Source organism: Argopecten irradians, chromosome 5, assembly GCF_041381155.1.
Source record: "Argopecten irradians isolate NY chromosome 5, Ai_NY, whole genome shotgun sequence".
NCBI lineage: Eukaryota > Metazoa > Mollusca > Bivalvia > Pectinida > Pectinidae > Argopecten > Argopecten irradians.
The window spans coordinates 22,963,822-22,982,353 of NC_091138.1; the positions used below are offsets into that span (position 1 = coordinate 22,963,822).

At 36.6% G+C, this 18,532-nt stretch overlaps 1 protein-coding gene across 5 annotated transcripts in view; it reads left to right on the forward strand.

Moving 5' to 3' along the window:
• Nucleotides 1–18,532, forward strand: part of LOC138323257 (disks large homolog 5-like) — a 34,940-nt gene that overhangs the window by 15,057 nt on the left and 1,351 nt on the right. For 4 of the 5 annotated variants that reach the window (XM_069267695.1, XM_069267698.1, XM_069267699.1 and 1 more), the window contains 22 exons: nucleotides 1,394–2,740; nucleotides 3,005–3,221; nucleotides 3,430–3,565; nucleotides 4,244–4,371; nucleotides 4,571–4,673; nucleotides 5,309–5,381; nucleotides 5,729–5,832; nucleotides 6,813–8,311; nucleotides 8,576–8,919; nucleotides 9,400–9,469; nucleotides 9,863–10,025; nucleotides 10,485–10,587; nucleotides 10,740–10,833; nucleotides 11,166–11,346; nucleotides 11,679–11,781; nucleotides 11,959–12,175; nucleotides 12,733–12,944; nucleotides 13,273–13,314; nucleotides 13,479–13,580; nucleotides 16,552–16,679; nucleotides 17,450–17,559; nucleotides 17,959–18,068. In XM_069267695.1, coding sequence (XP_069123796.1) covers nucleotides 1,394–2,740; nucleotides 3,005–3,221; nucleotides 3,430–3,565; nucleotides 4,244–4,371; nucleotides 4,571–4,673; nucleotides 5,309–5,381; nucleotides 5,729–5,832; nucleotides 6,813–8,311; nucleotides 8,576–8,919; nucleotides 9,400–9,469; nucleotides 9,863–10,025; nucleotides 10,485–10,587; nucleotides 10,740–10,833; nucleotides 11,166–11,346; nucleotides 11,679–11,781; nucleotides 11,959–12,175; nucleotides 12,733–12,944; nucleotides 13,273–13,314; nucleotides 13,479–13,580; nucleotides 16,552–16,679; nucleotides 17,450–17,559; nucleotides 17,959–18,068 — 5,586 coding nt within the window. The remainder of the gene's footprint in view (nucleotides 1–1,393; nucleotides 2,741–3,004; nucleotides 3,222–3,429; nucleotides 3,566–4,243; nucleotides 4,372–4,570; nucleotides 4,674–5,308; nucleotides 5,382–5,728; nucleotides 5,833–6,812; nucleotides 8,312–8,575; nucleotides 8,920–9,399; nucleotides 9,470–9,862; nucleotides 10,026–10,484; nucleotides 10,588–10,739; nucleotides 10,834–11,165; nucleotides 11,347–11,678; nucleotides 11,782–11,958; nucleotides 12,176–12,732; nucleotides 12,945–13,272; nucleotides 13,315–13,478; nucleotides 13,581–16,551; nucleotides 16,680–17,449; nucleotides 17,560–17,958; nucleotides 18,069–18,532) is intronic. The other variant, XM_069267696.1, reaches the window with a different exon arrangement.

The window sequence follows — 18,532 nt, forward strand, 5'->3', positions numbered from 1 at the left end:
AGAAACTTGATAGGGGAACAAAAAGTTTTGTAATGGTCTTTGGTGTGGGGGCCATCTTGAATGTTTTACTGACCCCAAAATAACGTACTCAGATTATCTCTAACAAGTTTTAGTTCAGTCTCACGGAAGGAACTTCAGGAAAAGATTGAAGAAAAAACCTTGATCAGTAAAACTGTAAGAATGCAGTCATGGTAGAAAATGGTCACTATAACTTGTAGGTCAGAGTTTGGTTAGTGTTAGAATATTTTAATGGATTTTTACCAGTTTTCGCCTAAAGGACACAAATGGCATTGGAAAAGATTGTTAGCCATCTTCAATTTGGACTGATCTGTGATATGACAACTCTTGATCCGGACCATATCAGTATATTTCAAAACAAATTTTAATCTCAGTCATTAAGGTTCTGGATAAGTTTGGAATATACAGCACCTAAAACAGTCCTCAAATATGTAATGTCACATGTGTATTTGATACACAACATTACAAATGTAGAAGTACTATAATAAAGTGACATCTGTACATTTCCATAGGATATGTTTACAAAATAAGACAAATATTTACAATTACCGTTAACATACCTTGTAGACACTTTATTGATTTACTGAGTGCACAACTATTACGTACAATTAAATGCATCATGCTAAAAAGTCATAGTGGCGTATAATTTGACCTTTGACATACATCAAAGATACTTTCTATATTTCTACTTGTGGATGATAATTGTCAAGTTGTTTTGTTGAAGCTGTCATCACATATGATCATCTTTTGTCCATAACATTTTTTTACTTCTTCATGAAGTTTGATTAGCCATTCTTTCATGTTTTCCAATTTGATTTCGAGATTTATTCAGATACAAAATTAAGTTGGCTGATTTGTGCCAATTGTCTTTCGTCTTTCCAAAAAGACGAACATTCACCATTTCTGTATCGCTTGTTTTCAAGACGAAAAAAAAGACAAAAAATTAAAGATGAAATTGATGCACGCTATTAAGCAACTTTAATTTCCATCTTTTCGCCTTCAAAAATCTTGTCTTTTCACCTTGAAAAGAGTCTTTTCACCCTGAGAAGACGAAAATCAACAAATCCTACATTTCGTTTTTTCATTCCAAAAAGACGAAATTTAATGTTAATTATTTAAGATGTTTAATTTTCGTCTTATCAGGGCAAAACAACGCAATGACACAAAGACACAAATCAGCCACGGTACAAAATGGACAACAAGTGATTGATTGTCTTACATTTTGAAGTTTGTTTTCGCTATTGCTTGAAAGTTTTCACAGTTCATATGTAGCTTTTATTTACTCCAGAATTATAAATATTGTCTTGTATTTTGAAGGATTCGTAATTTTGATGACAAATGTAAATAAAAAATAACCACTTATTTTCTTTAACAGAAACTCCTTCGCAGGACCTGGATGGAGCTAAAACCTACACAAGGATTATACCTTCTCATGAGTACGATCTTCACGAGGGTTCTTATCCAACCAGCAAGGAATCACAGCGACATCATCCAAGCATGACCAGTCAATCGTCTGACCACCATCGGGACTATGATCGTCTCAAGTCCCAGTGTGAGCATGCCATGAACGAACTGCAATCTTTGAAAAGGACACAGACAGACATGGAAAAACGATATGACCAAACACGCAAGGAGCTGGAGAACTACAGCCAGAAGTATCGGTCTGTGCTCAGTCAGCTCCAACATGCCAAGGACGAGAATGCACATATTAAATCCGAGTGCCTTCAATTTGAGCAGGAGAAACAGCACCTGGACCAAGAGATCCTCAGCCTCCAGAGTCTCCATGAGGAGGACAAACAGGAAATGGCAGACTTACGTAAACAGCTCCGGGAGGTAATTAATGAGAGTGGCTCAAGTGAGGTCCTCAACAAAATGTATGATAGTGCCCAGGATAAATACGAAGGTATCCGTGCTGATTATGAGGCACTTCGTGAGCGATACACAGAACTCATGTCTCTTAACTCGGACATGACGAGTAAATTAGAACATCTGAGAGATGAAAACATGAAGATGCACAAAAAGATAGAAAATATGCATATGGACCAGGAGAGTGTTATCAGTGAAAGAAACGCTTTAAAGAAACAGTGTACGGGAGCTATACGTAACTGGGACCAAGTGATTCAGGAACGCGACCAGCTTAAAGAGGAAATGTCAAAGGTTACGGCACAGCGAGATGACCTAATGAAAGGCTCCAATCAGATACTCTTCAAGTTAGAATCTGCCTGTAGGGAGAGAGATGCTGCTAAGTCAGAACACAACCTTGTGATGGCTGAGAGGGCCTCTGTTCTCAATGACTACGACCGTCTACAGGAACGAGTCACAGAGTACAGTCGCAAGAATGAAGCTCTGGAAAAAGAGAAAAAGACTGCTCTGACAGAGTTAGAAAATTTAAAACGTGAGTTAATAGCATCAATACAGGAAAGAGACAAAGCCATCAAAGAGAGAAAAGACTTGTTGAGTAAATATAGTGACATTCGCTCTAAAAATGACCAGCTTGAAGGACAACGTGAAGACTTCCGCAAGGATTGGCAGATGGTAACACAGGAACGAGATGTTGCACGTAAAGAACGACATGAGGCAATTCAGGACCGAGACAGGATCCTAAGAGAGACCTATGAACGAGAACGCTGTCAGAAAGAGAAGGCAGAGGAGATGGACCAGGTCTCCAAGGAAACAGAGATGATGAAGCGAACAATCGAAAAACTTCAGAGAGAGCTTAGAGGTAAAGTTTGTGTATGTTAGACAATTGGTAAATTTCCCATTCTAGACATATCTTTACTTATACATAAATTTTTAATTTAACACAGATTTGATTATGAACATATTACCATAGCAATGTATTCTGGATTGTAGCTGCATAATAATATATATAAAAAAAGTGTACTAGTGTAACATATCTGGTACAATGAGTACTAAAATAGGTATGTTTACTGTGGTATTTTTTACATGAATTACAACTCTGTATTTAAATCAATTACTTTAACAGATCTAAATCATGAGGTTGAGTCATCAAACATGTCTCGAGACTGGGCCTTGAGAGAACGTGACAAGATTGTCCAAGAACGAGATAGTATTCGTACTCTGTGTGACAGTCTGCGTCACGAACGGGATCGAGCTGTCAGTGACAAAGCCAAGACTTTACGTGACTTTGATGATCTGAAGAAACAGAAGAGTGAGGCTTACAAGGAGCTGAAGGAAACCAGGTAACCATAGAATTCTGAATTAAAGTATGTGTGAAATGTTAGATGGTTAGATCAGAAAAATGTGTGTTTATAAAGAGATAAAGAGGGGATGTTGTGAGGACATGTTTTGAAGATATATGGGGAACGATGAAGAAAGAATGGAGTTGTTATCATCTCTGTTGATGATGTATTTTAGTCAATATTTTCAAAACTGTTCTATTCATTTCAGGGAAAAGTATGAAAGTGTCATGGAAAAAGAAGCACGAAAAAATCAGTTGAATGGTGTGGGTCACAATCATAGTAGGGACTCCGCTATCGATGCTGACTTACAGGAGTGGGAGACTGAGGAAGTTATCGTAGACATCGTAAGTAATGTGAAACTCAATTATTGTAGATATCGAAAGTACTGTCAATCTCAGTGATCGTAGATATCGTAAGTATTGTCAAATTCAGTGATCATAGATCTAGACATTGTAAGTATTGTCAAACTCAATTATTGTAGATATCGAAAGTATTGTCAATCTCAGTGATCGTAGATATCGTAAGTATTATCAAACTCAGTGATCAAAGATATCTTAAGTATTGTCAAGCTCGGTGATCGTAAAACATCGTAAATATTGTAAAAATTAGAATTCTCCAAAATAACAAGTCATATAGAGGGGCATATATGTTTATGCAAGCAGGATGATGATGTAAATATGAATCTACAGATAACTTGAATGATTTGCTGAATAATCAACTTATTTTTGCATGAAATTATTTTTTCGCATAGGAAACCGCGAAAATAAATCGCCATGAAATGGTTTTGAACACAAGTAGAGTCATAAGAGTTGAGATTTCAAATTAATTTGTCATGAATAAGTCATTCAGCAGAAAACAAGAAATTCATTAGCTGTGGAATCAGTTGGTTTACAGTGGCATGAATATATAATTAGGTAATTCAAGGCTGTGTTTTGCATCTTTTATATCGACATTTTGGTTTAACATTCTTGTTATTCAGTGTCATTTTTTGGCAGTTAACATTTTGTGATTTGTTTTTGTAGGGTCGTTTCAACCCTGACAACTTAGGCTTTGACATTGTTGGTGGAAAGGACGACCCACAACTGACCAATGATAATTCCATCTTCATAAGTCACATCAGTAAGGGCAGCGTCGTGGATGGGAAGCTCAAGTAAGAATAAAAACTTTATAGAAGAGAATGTTGAAATAATTTAATTTCATAGAGGAAAGATATTGTAATGAGGGGTTATTTGATTATGAATTAAAATTTATTGCTCTTTGTATGTTGGCTTGATAAATTAGGGTTGATTACATGGGTATTCATTAAATTTTGATACATGACTTAATTTGTGGTTTGTTTTTCTCTGTAGGGTAAATGATGTGCTGATGAAGGTGAACAACCAGGACACGACCAATATGACCAAGAGGACGATGATGCAGACCCTTCGTGATGCCTCTGATAATGTTTCCCTGGTCAGTAACTGTTGTGGCTTCATATCCCCATCCCCAGTGTGTGTGTGTTGTAGCTTAACATGAGAATTAGAAATCACAAGACCTTCCCTCCTTGATAGATTAGCAAGAGATCATAAATGGGACTAATTCATGTACCATGACTTTAGGGCGGGATATCATCTTTTGACATCATTCCATCAGGAATAAAAACAATAGTCCTGCACAAATGTTATTGGGTATCACGTGGTACGTGAATTATTCTCATTTCTTACTTACCTTTTGTCTGAAATTTTTTGTTATTTTGTTGATTTTTCCTATAACCAAGATAGGAAGGGTTTCTCATAAACATGAATAGGAAAGTATAAGAAAATTTCAGGGATTTTTCACTCATTCGTCTATAAATAATTGTCAAGGGAAATAAGTCCCGAAGTGACATAACATAGTGAAAATATATCTTAACACATCTCATAAAGACAAGTGATGAAGGATGACAATTCTAAGACTCATGCTCTATCTGGGTCTCAAACTCATGATCTACAGCACCCATTTGCCTAGTCAACATATTTGCATGTATATAAGTAAATATAGATTTAGTTTTTAAGTTTTGGATGGAAACAATGTGATATGAAAAAGGAGATTTATTTTTATAATTACAGATGGTTAGACGACGGCGATGCATTACTCCTCGAGTTTGGCAGCCCCTGCAGCTCAGTATTTCACTGGGAAAAGGTAATACTTGTGTGTTTTAAACACTGTTAACTCTGGTCATAGTAATATGAGCTCTCCTTGAAATACTGATACACTTATGAAGATGGTTTCACAACATTCAAATAAGATAGTTATTATTGTATCATTTTCAGTTTCAGTTCGGGTATACATGTAGTTATTATTGTATCATTTTCAGTTTCAGTTTGGGTATAGTTATTATTGTATCATTTTCAGTTTCAGTTTGGGTATAGTTATTATTGTATCATTTTCAGTTTCAGTTCGGGTAAATACCTCTAAAATACTGACATATTAAAATGGTATCTTTATACCAGATAATGTGTACATTTCTGTGTTATTTGTTTCTGCAGAGACTGGGATCCATATAGAACAGGGATTGTATGTGAGTCGTATTACACCGGGATCTGTTGTTGCCAAGGAAGGTCTTCTGGTTACCGGTGACAGGATCGTAGGAGTAAGTATCTAACAGACAGGAAAATATGTCAATGAAGATTCATATTGTGTGTCTGTATTAACATTGAAATGTTTACTGTAGGTTCATATTGTATCTCTGTATTAACATTGAAATGTTTACTGTAGGTTCATATTGTATCTCTGTATTAACATTGAAATGTTTACTGTAGGTTCATATTGTATCTCTGTATTAACATTGAAATGTTTACTGTAGGTTCATATTGTATCTCTGTATTAACATTGAAATGTTTAGTGTAGAGTCATATTGTATCTCTGTATTAACATTGAAATGTTTACTGTAGGTTCATATTGTATCTCTGTATTAACATTGAAATGTTTACTGTAGGTTCATATTGTATCTCTGTATTAACATTGAAATGTTTAGTGTAGAGTCATATTGTATCTCTGTAAAACATTGAAATGTTTACTGTAGATTCATATTGTATCTCTGTATTAACATTGAAATGTTTACTGTAGAGTCATATTGTATCTCTGTATTAACATTGAGATTTTTACTGTAGGTTCATATTGTATCTCTGTATTAATATTGAAATGTTTACTGTAGGTTCATATTGTATATCTGTATTAACATTGAAATGTTACTGTAGGTTCATATTGTATCTCTGTATTAACATTGAAATGTTTACTGTAGGTTCATATTGTATCTCTGTATAACATTGAAATGTTTAGTGTAGAGTCATTTTGTATCTCTGTATTAACATTGAAATGTTACTGTAGGTTCATATTGTATCTCTGTATTAATATTGAAATGTTACTGTAGGTTCATATTGTATATCTGTATTATCATTGAAATGTTACTGTAGGTTCATATTGTATCTCTGTATTAACATTGAAATGTTTACTGTAGGTTCATATTGTATCTTTACATCAATATGGTTTGAAAGTTTCATATTTTGCACTAATCTGTGGTTTTTTGAGACACATTGAAAATTTAAAAAAATCAATATGTTTATGTTCTAGGTAAATGGAAAGTCGGTGGAAAGTCTAAGTGCTAAGGAACTGATGCGACTCCTTGATGACTGTCGTGATCCTGTTGTTATGGAGATCTGGCGACAAACCTCACCATTGGGGATCAATTCAGCTGGATCTTCTCCTATACCCATCCCTCTTACAAATCTGTCTCATCTCTCGGAACAAATTCCTCACCGAGTCACTAAACCAGAGAGCCCTACTCTAAAACCCCAGTCCCTGTGGGATGGCAACACAACCTCAGACAGTGGGAAAAGTAGCACAAAGATGCGGAGTAGTGGATCACAAACTGATAGTCTAGATAGCCCTGGTCCACCGTCCAGACACAAGGACAAGCGGTATCAAGACAGGGACTCTGACAAACCCAATAGGCACAGTGTATTTGAAAAGTTTGAGAAATTAAAAGTATTCAAACATAGACATAAAAGTCAAGAACGAAATGATGTTGATGATGGAACATTGAAACAGCAAGACCTGTTGCAACAAAATGTGACGACTCCTTCAGAGGATATCATAGGGGAGTTTGCCATGCCGAGTACACATGAAAAAGTCAGTAAACCTGTGAATAAAACAAATCGTAAGCGTGAGTTAGAGAATGAAAACAGTGGCACGTGGCCAAAGTGCTGTCGTGTGTATCCTAATAATACCATCAATGGTACTGTTGTGTTTCCCTCTCCACAACGCAGACTTGAGCGTCCAACACTGGATGCTTTGATCAATCCTTCACCAGATAAAAGGTTAGTGCAAAAGACTCCCCCAACACCCCCAGAGAGGACAGGTGCTTCATTTGTGGCGGTACGTCATAGTCCGCAGAGTAGTGATTCCACGTTGACCGGTAAATATCGTCACAGTCCTCAGAGCAGTGATTCTACCCTACAGCTTGGCTCTCCTTCTCCAATCAGTTCCCCCAAGTCCAGCAGCAAGTCAAGTCAGTTCATACCCAACACTGTGCCTTTGTTCCAACAACAGGATTCTCACATCCAGTCTGAATATTCCAACAGAAACACAAACAGTGCTAGGAGCTCACGCCAGGCTCACAAACGCCACACAGTGGGATCATTCGGGCCAGATTTTCCGCCAAAGGAGGGATTTGAACAGCATCCACCTCCTCGTGTAGGAAATAAACCTGCCCGGCACCTTGACCGTGATATCCGAGGAAGTCAAAAGTACGCCAATAAATACAGGTCTAGTCATCAGTCTCATAGCTCTATGAATTACAGCAAATCTCCACAAGGACATAAACCGTTTGACTTTCCGCAGAGCAGCTCGTCACTGGGAGGAAGTACAGGAAGTGCACGCTGGTCAAACAACATGTCTGCTCCACATGAAAATGTACATTCCCCTCCCTACGTACCATCCTCAGGAGTTAGTTCCCCCTCGTTTGTGTCTGGAGTTGTCTCCCCTCCGTATACGACCTCGTCAGGGGTAGCCTCCCCTCCGTATACATCTTCACCACCATACCAACCTACACACCGCGGACAGAGTAGCAGGTAAGCCTTCTCACAGCTTCTGCTCTCATATTGATAGTAATTAGTAACTCATTTCATTGCTAGAAAAAGAGATCTTGAGAATTGTAAACAATATAAAAAGTTTTTCAGAGAAAAATGTATTGACTATTAGAATTTAAAGGATAGAAATCTTTTGATGAGTTTTAAGATAGGGTGTACTAAAATTATTAAAACATTGCCTATTATTTCATGAATGATCTTACAATGGGAAAATGTGAAATGAAATTGATAAACTTGAATTTTCAGTAATTCGTCGACACTGTCCTCGATGTCCCGTCCATATGTGCCGTACTCGCCAGGGAACTACACCCAGTATCCCCTCTCACCCACGTACAGTTCTCCAACTGATTCGTGTACAGACTGTGATAGTGAACCGCCACGCTACTCTCCTTCTATCGACTGGTGTAGTTCACCAAGCTCATCCCAGCGCAGTTCTTCCACGCCCAGTGATCATATTAACTACCCTCTTGTTGTTCCACCACGAATTTCACCCTCAGAGCCAAGCACGTTTCCACGGAAACCGCCCAGGGTGTGCTATCCTACTGCTATGAGCAGTACGTCATCTACCAAGTCTGGGTCTGTAGAAGTTGGTAAGTTTATAAACACAGTACTGTAATTGTGGTTTTTATACCCTCACCATGAAAAGGGACGAGGCATTTTGTTATCCATTGTATTGCATCCCATGGTATGTCAGAATTTTGTATAGATGTGCAGGCATTTTTATATACAGTGGACCCTTGATCATCCAAACACTTGTGTTTCCATCCCAAACTGTCTGGATTGCAAATTTTCTGGATAGCTGGATGTTGTTTATTAAGTCAGTAATTAAACCCATTCCTTGATATTTACATATGAAGAGTGAATTTTCCCTATCATCAGCATCCAGATTAACATGGGTCCACTTTAATAGACATTCTGGTATTTTGCAGGCATGGTTTGTCTCTTGAAGGTATTTTTAGACACTATATAGTAGGTCTCTTCTCTTTTTCTTTGTAGGCATTATGCTAGTATTTTATGGGATATTTGGGGAGCTATTGTAACTAATTTTCTAATTTTTGTTTTCATTCCAGTTTCAGAGAGAAGCAGTCCTGGTTCTCCTTTACTGAACAGCAGAATGGAGGTGCCTCATCGTAGGAGAAAGTAAGATCAGCTTACTAAAGGCTAGATAGGAAGTTGACAACTGTTTGTTGATAAATCATCGCATTTTAATCCCCCAAAAATTGTATAATGTCCTGTAGACATAATGTATGTAATTATATCCAAGTTTGTCAAGGTTTCTTACATATTTTAACACACTGCAGAATATTTGCTTTGATACTGGTCTCCATTTAGTTTGGCAACTCTCGGATAAAAGAGTAGAAAAAATTGATTGCTTAAGTACTGGTTTTGAACTGGCCAATGAATCTGAGTTAGCATTCAATGTGGTAATTATGACTCTTTACGTTAAGATTCAAATTTGAATATACCCAGTACATTATTTCTTTGATGTCCTTAACATATCTTGACCTTGACCTTGATAACTGCATATTTTAGACCTTACCCTGGGGAGACGAGGACCATACATGTGGAGAGAAATCTGCAGCCAGTTGGCTTCAACATAGAGAAGAGAAGCACAGGGGGCATCTTTGTATCTATGGTCAACGAAAACAGTCTGGCAGCTGACGCAGGACTGGTCATTGGTGATCAGTTACTGGAGGTTAGTAAAGGAAGAATCTTTGGTTTGTAATTATGACATTAAGATTAATGTATAAAGTAATGACATCACAATTGATACTTTCTCAAGAGGGAAATAACTCGGTAATATGCAAAGACGAAATTACCGTACTGTTAACCATCGTTATTTTGCGGATACAAGTACTTAATTTCGTGACATCTCTTTCAAAATCAAGTTTGTGAAGATTAGCATTCGAAGATTTTAAAAAATAACTAGAAATTCTTATCAGTATCAATGGCGTTTGCAGAGATAAACTTTCGCGAATTTACTTGGATCGCAAAATTAAACGGCACGCAAAAGAAAGTCGGTTTACATTAGTTAACAGTGTAGATTGGCATGTTTGTATCTACAGTGAATAAAGAGTAATAGTAATTATATGTGGTCTTAATCTTTGTTTGATATGATGGAAATCGCTATAATCTATTAATGTCATTTGTTTAGATTTGTGGAATCAACATGAGAACTGCCACCCATGAGATTGCGGCTCGTTTCCTGCATCAATGTGGCAAGGATCTCACTCTGCTGGTCCAGTATAATATTGATGGTGAGTTTCAACTTCCATTACACCAAGATCTTGATTTATAAAAAAATGATTCTTAGTAAACATAAGAGTACAATTGTAATTTTAGTTTGTAGTTAATTAACATTTCAAAGTAAGACTGTTGTAAAAGTGTTGAGGATGACTCCTTGTTTCAGAGTACAACAATGGTGACTCTTCAGGTGACAGTACCAACACCTCCCCCAACAACTCGCCTGATTCCAATACCTTCAAGAAAAAGACAAGTCTCAGGTACCTACTGTTTTCTACTAGTGTTTGTAAGCAACATTTTTCTTAGGTCAGTCATTTATCTGTTGATGCCTTTTCAAAGCATTAAGCTTGCTATAGGCAGCTTTATTGAGGCAATGCCATTTTAAATGGAAAACAGGTTTGTTTATGTTTCATTTCCATTTTAATAAAATTTTGTAAATTGAAATAGGATTGAACAACAGTCAATGCCTATGTAAATTCTCTCCAAGAGTTTGTTTATGAGGTGATAGGGGTAATGAGAGACAAAGGGGATTTTAAAAACTATTATTGTTTAATGAGCTTTTATTCACTTTCCTTTTCACTTTACTTCACAGTAGGCCTAGCATGTCGTGTGAATCCTCACGCTTTGTCTCCCTAAAAAAGAGCTCACCTAATGCCAGCCTGGGCATCACTATTGCCGGAGGAAACACTGTTGGTATCTTTGTACATGAAGTACAGCCAAATAGTGTGGCGTTCGGACATGACGGGTTACTGGTAGGGGACCAAATACTACAGGTATGTGTGAGGGATATATGGTGTATCAATAGATATTCACTTCATAATCTGTGAAAACTTTGTTGTATTCAACCCAATATACATACTGTTCCAAAGTTCATTTAACTGGGATATAAATCTTAGTTATAGGCAGATTGTAAATATGAACAGCATATAGTTCATTTATCTGATTTCTTTTACAAATTGATTTTTGGCTTATTTGATAAATTTTATGAAAGATCTACCTTGGTCCTATATACACAATTTTTTTTATATACCATATTCATGTATTGTTATACTTCTCTCAGCAGTCTTCTTCGATTACAGAGGTTATCTGATTTCTTTTGTTACAGTACAATGGAGTAGACTTCACGTCTGTCACAGCTGAATTTGCCTCCACAGAGATCTCCAAGTCCTGTTTAGCAGTCGGGATGAAGGTTCAGTACAATCCAGAAAGTAAGTCAGAGTTGTGAAACCTCCCAATATCCTAGATTACTACACATAACACTAGAATTCACTGTATTTTTACTCTGTAATGGTTTACATAACTCCCCGGTATAATATGTCAGAATTTTCAACACCCTACATTTGATATCTTAAATAACAATATTTTTCTATGATTTTGTTCTGTAGAGTATTACCAGATTCGCGAGCAGCCTGGGGACCTGTTCTACATGCGTGCCCACTTTGACCGTCCTGCAGAAAATGAAGGAGAATTAAGTTTTTATAAAGACAATGTTCTGATGGTTGAGAATACCATGTATGGAGGTGTGGCTGGCTGCTGGTTCGGCTGGTTAGTGGACGATGACTGCAACAAAATTAAATCTGGAACCATTCCCAGTAAAGAGAGGTCAGTAGTGTACATATATCAGTAGTAATCATAATGCTGTCCATCTTGTGCCTGTTAAAATAAAAAAGATGAGGGGCATAAAGTGTTGCTATGTCTGCCCTAGCTCTTTGTGTTGTGTCAAGTTTCGATTTCATGCCTTACAGACACGTCTAATTATTGTTTTCTGCAAGTGTTGTTTTGATTGTGTTTCTGTTAATAACCTTAATGCTTTAGTATTTCTACCTTTATACAAAAGCATATAAGCATACTGTGAATCAATTTTCTTTGCATGGGATTATCTTCTGCGAAATTTGTGATCTAAGTATAAAAAGATAATTTCTGTGAATTCACATAATTTATAGTTCTGAGAATTTGTATACCAGTACCTGGCATATAGGTATACTGGGTGATCTTAGTTTTTCACTTTCCCCTTCGCATGTCTTAAATGATCAATTAGCTCATGGAAAATTTTCATGATAGAATACACTTTGCTTATTTAATGTAAAATTGCCTCTCAAGCTTTCCATTTTATATAACAATTTAATGTTGTTTAAGATTATGTTATTGTCTGTTTGCAGGCTTGAGGATGACTTTATGTTACGGAGAAGTCACTCAGGCAGCCTCAGTCTACAAGACTTGGATGAACTCAAGGGCACGACACGTCGTGGATCAGGAACTGCCAGGCGCAGCTTTTTCAGACGTCGACATAAGCGCAATAATTCCAAAGACAGTCGAGAATTTAGTGCATCTGATGCCCCCCTGACTAGTGAATCCGTTCCAATGCTAGATGGTGAGCTTCTCATTGCTGTTACTCAATTTCACAGCTTCAAATGCAGAATCAGTCGTATTTTCACCGGCTGTTTTTACCTGAACTTTGTGCTTTAAGTGAACACTGTTGTGTGCAGATAGTTTTTCTTTGTTTTGTTTTAAGAAAATGAAAATTTCATAACTCCATTTATAGATGTCTTCTGTAATAGTATCTTAATGTAGCACCAAAAGAAGATTGCTGGTAAAAATACTGGAAACTTTGGGTCCTGTGTTTAATTTTCTTGGCTTGTTACAAAGTTTTCATAATTGTGTAATTTTTATCTTTATTTTGCTTTAATCTATCATTTCAGATGTGTCACTATACGCCTACACAAAAGTTGATAGAATTGAATGTAAGTACAGAAATAAGATATCAAGCAACATATTATACATGCAATTGCTAAAGTATTCTTGGTTTTCCAATAAATCTTACATCGTGTGTCTAAACATTTGAACAAATAACTTGGAAATTTTACATCAATTGCCCATGGTGATGAACATATTTAATTATTTACAGATAAAATGACGAGGCCAGTGATACTATTAGCTCCACTGGCTGAACCCCTCATCAATAAGATTGCGTCCGCCTCCAGTGACAAGTATAAAGCCTGTCGACCCAGTAAGTCTATGGTGTACTGAAATCTAGGTTATAATACGTGGACCCAGTAAGTCTATGGTGTACTGAAATCTAGGTTATAATACATTGACCAGTAAGTCTATGGTGTACTGAAATCTAGGTTATAATACGTCGACCCAGTAAGTCTATGGTGTACTGAAATCTAGGTTATATTACGTAGACCCAGTAAGTCTATGGTGTACTGAAATCTAGGTTATATTACTTCGATCCAGTAAGTCTATGGTGTACTGAAATCTAGGTTATAATATGTCGACCCAGTAAGTCTATGGTGTACTGAAATCTAGGTTATAATACGTCGACCCAGTAAGTCTATGGTGTACTGAAATCTAGGTTATAATACGTGGACCCAGTAAGTCAATGGTGTACTGAAATCTAGGTTATAATACGTCGACCCAGTAAGTCTATGGTGTACTGAAATCTAGGTTATAATTACGTAGACCCAGTAAGTCTATGGTGTACTGAAATCTAGGTTATATTACTTCGATCCAGTAAGTCTATGGTGTACTGAAATCTAGGTTATAATATGTCGACCCAGTAAGTCTATGGTGTACTGAAATCTAGGTTATAATACGTGGACCCAGTAAGTCTATGGTGTACTGAAATCTAGGTTATAATACGTGGACCCAGTAAGTCAATGGTGTACTGAAATCTAGGTTATAATACGTCGACCCAGTAAGTCTATGGTGTACTGAAATCTAGGTTATAAAACGTCGACCCAGTAAGTCTATGGTGTACTGAAATCTAGGTTATAATACGTCAACCCAGTAAGTCTATGGTGTACTGAAATCTAGGTTATAATAACGTCGATCCAGTAAGTCTATGGTGTACTGAAATCTAGGTTATAATACGTGGACCCAGTAAGTCAATGGTGTACTGAAAACTAGGTTATAATACATTGACCTGGTAAGTCTATGTGTACTGAAATCTAGGTTATAATATGTCAACCCAGTAAGTCTATGGTGTACTGAATCTAGGTTATAAATGTCAACCAGTAAGTCTATGGTGTACTGAAATCTAGGTTATAATACGTCGACCCAGTAAGTCTATGGTGTACTGAAATCTAGGTTATAATACGTCGACCCAGTAAGTCTATGGTGTACTGAAATCTAGGTTATAATACTTCGACCCAGTAAGTCTATGGTGTACTGAAATCTAGGTTATAATATGTCGACCCAGTAAGTCTATGGTGTACTGAAATCTAGGTTATAATACGTCGACCCAGTAAGTCTATGGTGTACTGAAATCTAGGTTATAATACGTTGACCCAGTAAGTCTATGGTGTACTGAAATCTAGGTTATAATACGTCGACCCAGTAAGTCTATGGTGTACTGAAATCTAGGTTATAATACGTCGACCCAGTAAGTCTATGGTGTACTGAAATCTAGGTTATAATACGTCGACCCAGTAAGTCTATGGTGTACTGAAATCTAGGTTATAATATGTCGACCCAGTAAGTCTATGGTGTACTGAAATCTAGGTTATAATACGTGGACCCAGTAAGTCTATGGTGTACTGAAATCTAGGTTATAATACGTGGACCCAGTAAGTCATGGTGTACTGAAATCTAGGTTATAATAGTACCCAGTAAGTCTATGGTGTACTGAAATCTAGGTTATAATACGTCGACCCAGTAAGTCTATGGTGTACTGAAATCTAGGTTATAAAACGTCGACCCAGTAAGTCTATGGTGTACTGAAATCTAGGTTATAATACGTCAACTCAGTAAGTCTATGGTGTACTGAAATCTAGGTTATATAACGTCGATCCAGTAAGTCTATGGTGTACTGAAATCTAGGTTATAATACGTGGACCCAGTAAGTCAATGGTGTACTGAAATCTAGGTTATAATACATTGACCTGGTAAGTCTATGATATACTGAAATCTAGGTTATAATATGTCAACCCAGTAAGTCTATGGTGTACTGAAGTCTAGGTTATAATATGTCAACCCAGTAAGTCTATGGTGTACTGAAATCTAGGTTATAATATGTCAACCCAGTAAGTCTATGGTGTACTGAAATCTAGGTTATAATACATTGACCTGGTAAGTCTATGATATACTGAAATCTAGGTTATAATATGTCAACCAGTAAGTCTATGGTGTACTGAAGTCTAGGTTATAATACGTCAACTCAGTAAGTCTATGGTGTACTGAAGTCTAGGTTATAATACGTCAACTCAGTAAGTCTATGGTGTACTGAAATCTAGGTTATAATATGTCAACCCAGTAAGTCTATGGTGTACTGAAATCTAGGTTATAATATGTCAACCCAGTAAGTCTATGATGTACTGAAATCTAGGTTATAATACGTCGACCCAGTAAGTCTATGGTGTACTGAAATCTAGGTTATAATACGTCGACCCAGTAAGTCTAGTAGTCTATGTGTACTGAAATCTAGGTTATAATACGTCGACCCAGTAAGTAGGTGTACTGAAATCTAGGTTTAAAATTCGTTGATCCAGTAAGTCTATGGTGTACTGAAATCTAGGTTATAATACGTCGACCCAGTAAGTCTATGGTGTACTGAAATCTAGGTTAAAAGACTTCGATCCAGTAAGTCTATAGTGTACTGAAATCTAGGTTATAATACGTCGACCCAGTAAGTCTATGGTGTACTGAAATCTAGGCTTTAATATGTCATAGTAATAATGTTTGACTATGGTCTGTAAATCTAGTACATCTATGGTATTTTAATCTGTCGATAAAGCATGCCGTACTAGCTATATTGTAGTATGACCAAGATATATTGACCTAGCAAGTTTGTGGTCTTAACACCAAGTATAAAAATGTATCTGTGACCAATATTTTCATATACTATCCCATTATGAAAATTTTGACCTATATCCATCCCATTCTGTCCGCCTGTATTACCATGACATAATGAGACACGGACATTTATATGTAATACATTTCTACTTTTAGATATTTAATTTCTTGTCTTGTGTCCTCAGTCATCATGCAGACATCAGCAAAGGCGATGGAACAAGGACTCGCTGACAGCAGTTATATTGACTACTGGCAACAAGATGACCACTATGAGTGTATTCGTGTATCGTCCATTAGAGAAATTTGTGATCAGGTATGAATTACATTGGTTTTAGTGATCTCTGATCAGGTATACACAACTATGGTGGTTAGTTACGGCCACCTTGCTATATTGCAACCTGGACTTCCAGCGAGGTTGGGAAGTGAGGTTGCTAGCCTCGAAGCGTCACGGCCTCGCCTTGCAATCTTGCAACCTCGTGAAAGGAGTAATTTGTACATGTTTATTGACAAATAAGCGTCTAATTGATAAGAGTTATAACTATTATAGCTTTCCCTGCCGATGCAAATATAATGGTTCATATCTGCATAAATGACATTAAACTAGTTTTAATTTATATGTAATTCACAATGCAATATGGAATTTTAACAGTTATAACCATAACCATAACAAGTATTAAATCTTAGAACTAAATTAACTGGAAGTTTAAAAAGAGAAAAGCATCAATTATCAGTTGTAACTCTATCAATTAGACGCTCATTTGTCAATTTGTGCAAATTATTGCCTCCTTGCACAAGTTTGCGAGGCTGGCAATCGCGTGATCTCGCCTCAACCTTGCGATCTCAACATGGACGTCGTGGTTGCAAGATTGCAGGTGGCCCTAACTGACCACAATACACTACACTAATGGTGGTGTATTTATTTGCTGTCTCTTTCTATATTATCAGAAACAGAATTTCTCCATATTTACAAATTATGTTCTATAAAAATGTGTGGTAAATAAAATTGTCTTAATATTGATTTTAAGTATAAAGATAGTGACTTTCTCAGTTACTCTATCCTAAAAGATTTTTGTTTCCTTTCAGGGCATTCACTGTCTGCTCAATACTAGTCCAGCGGCCATAGAGAGACTCCACAGACTACAGATATACCCTATTGTTATTTTTGCTCGCCATAAATCATTCAAACAGATCAGGTAAGTCAGAGCTAGTATAACAAAGTGATTGTTCAACATCAATAATTGATGACTGTTCCTCAGCAATGATTATGGGAATCAAGCCCAGCAAAACAAAAAGAAATATGTGTTAGTCAACTTTTTAAGATGGTTGACTATTGAAATATGTTTAGTCAGTTGTTAATGGGTTAATTATTCCTGTTACAACTTGACATTCCCTTCATATGATTTAGACAACTTTGTTTATTTTAAAGACAAATTTGATAACAAACAGAAGGAAGCTTGCTACTTTGAGTTTTGACTTTGAAGTTACAGTTATTTATTAGTAAATACTGTAATGTTTCGGCTTTAGTCTTAAACAAATACTGAAAGCTTGTTGTGATGAATTTCTTTTATAAAACATATTACATTGTTTTTCAGGGAAATACGTGACCCCCAGTTTCACCCCAAAAATCTAAGTAACAAAGCAGCAAAAGATTTATTTGACAAATTCCAGAAGATAGAGCAGGATTATCGTCATCAGTTCTCAGGTATGTAAAATAAGTTTAGTAGTTATTGTCATCTACAAGACGAACTGACTGAATTAGGGCCTGCACCCTGTCTTACGGTTAGGATTAAATAAATTGGTGTCTCCGGATTGTCTCAAGTTTAGAGGTCAACTTGATTTACGCTCTTCTCAGAAGGGGGAAGTCTTCATGGGAAAAAGTTTAAATTCTCTCATACTTACTGGCATAATACTGGTTTATCTCAAGTTATACCTTTGGTATTAAGGACATTGTAAGTATACAATTAATGTGACTGATTAACTGTAATTCTTGTTAGAGTCTGGTCAGACTTTTCTGGTCCTTCTAATCAGGACTCATTTAATTATCTCAAGATAGGGAATTGGCAGACCATTTATCTCAAGATAGTGATGGGCAGACCAATTACGTCAAGTCGGGCATTGGCAAATATTTTGACACTAGTTAAGCTGTGATCTAAAATTCTTTGTTTC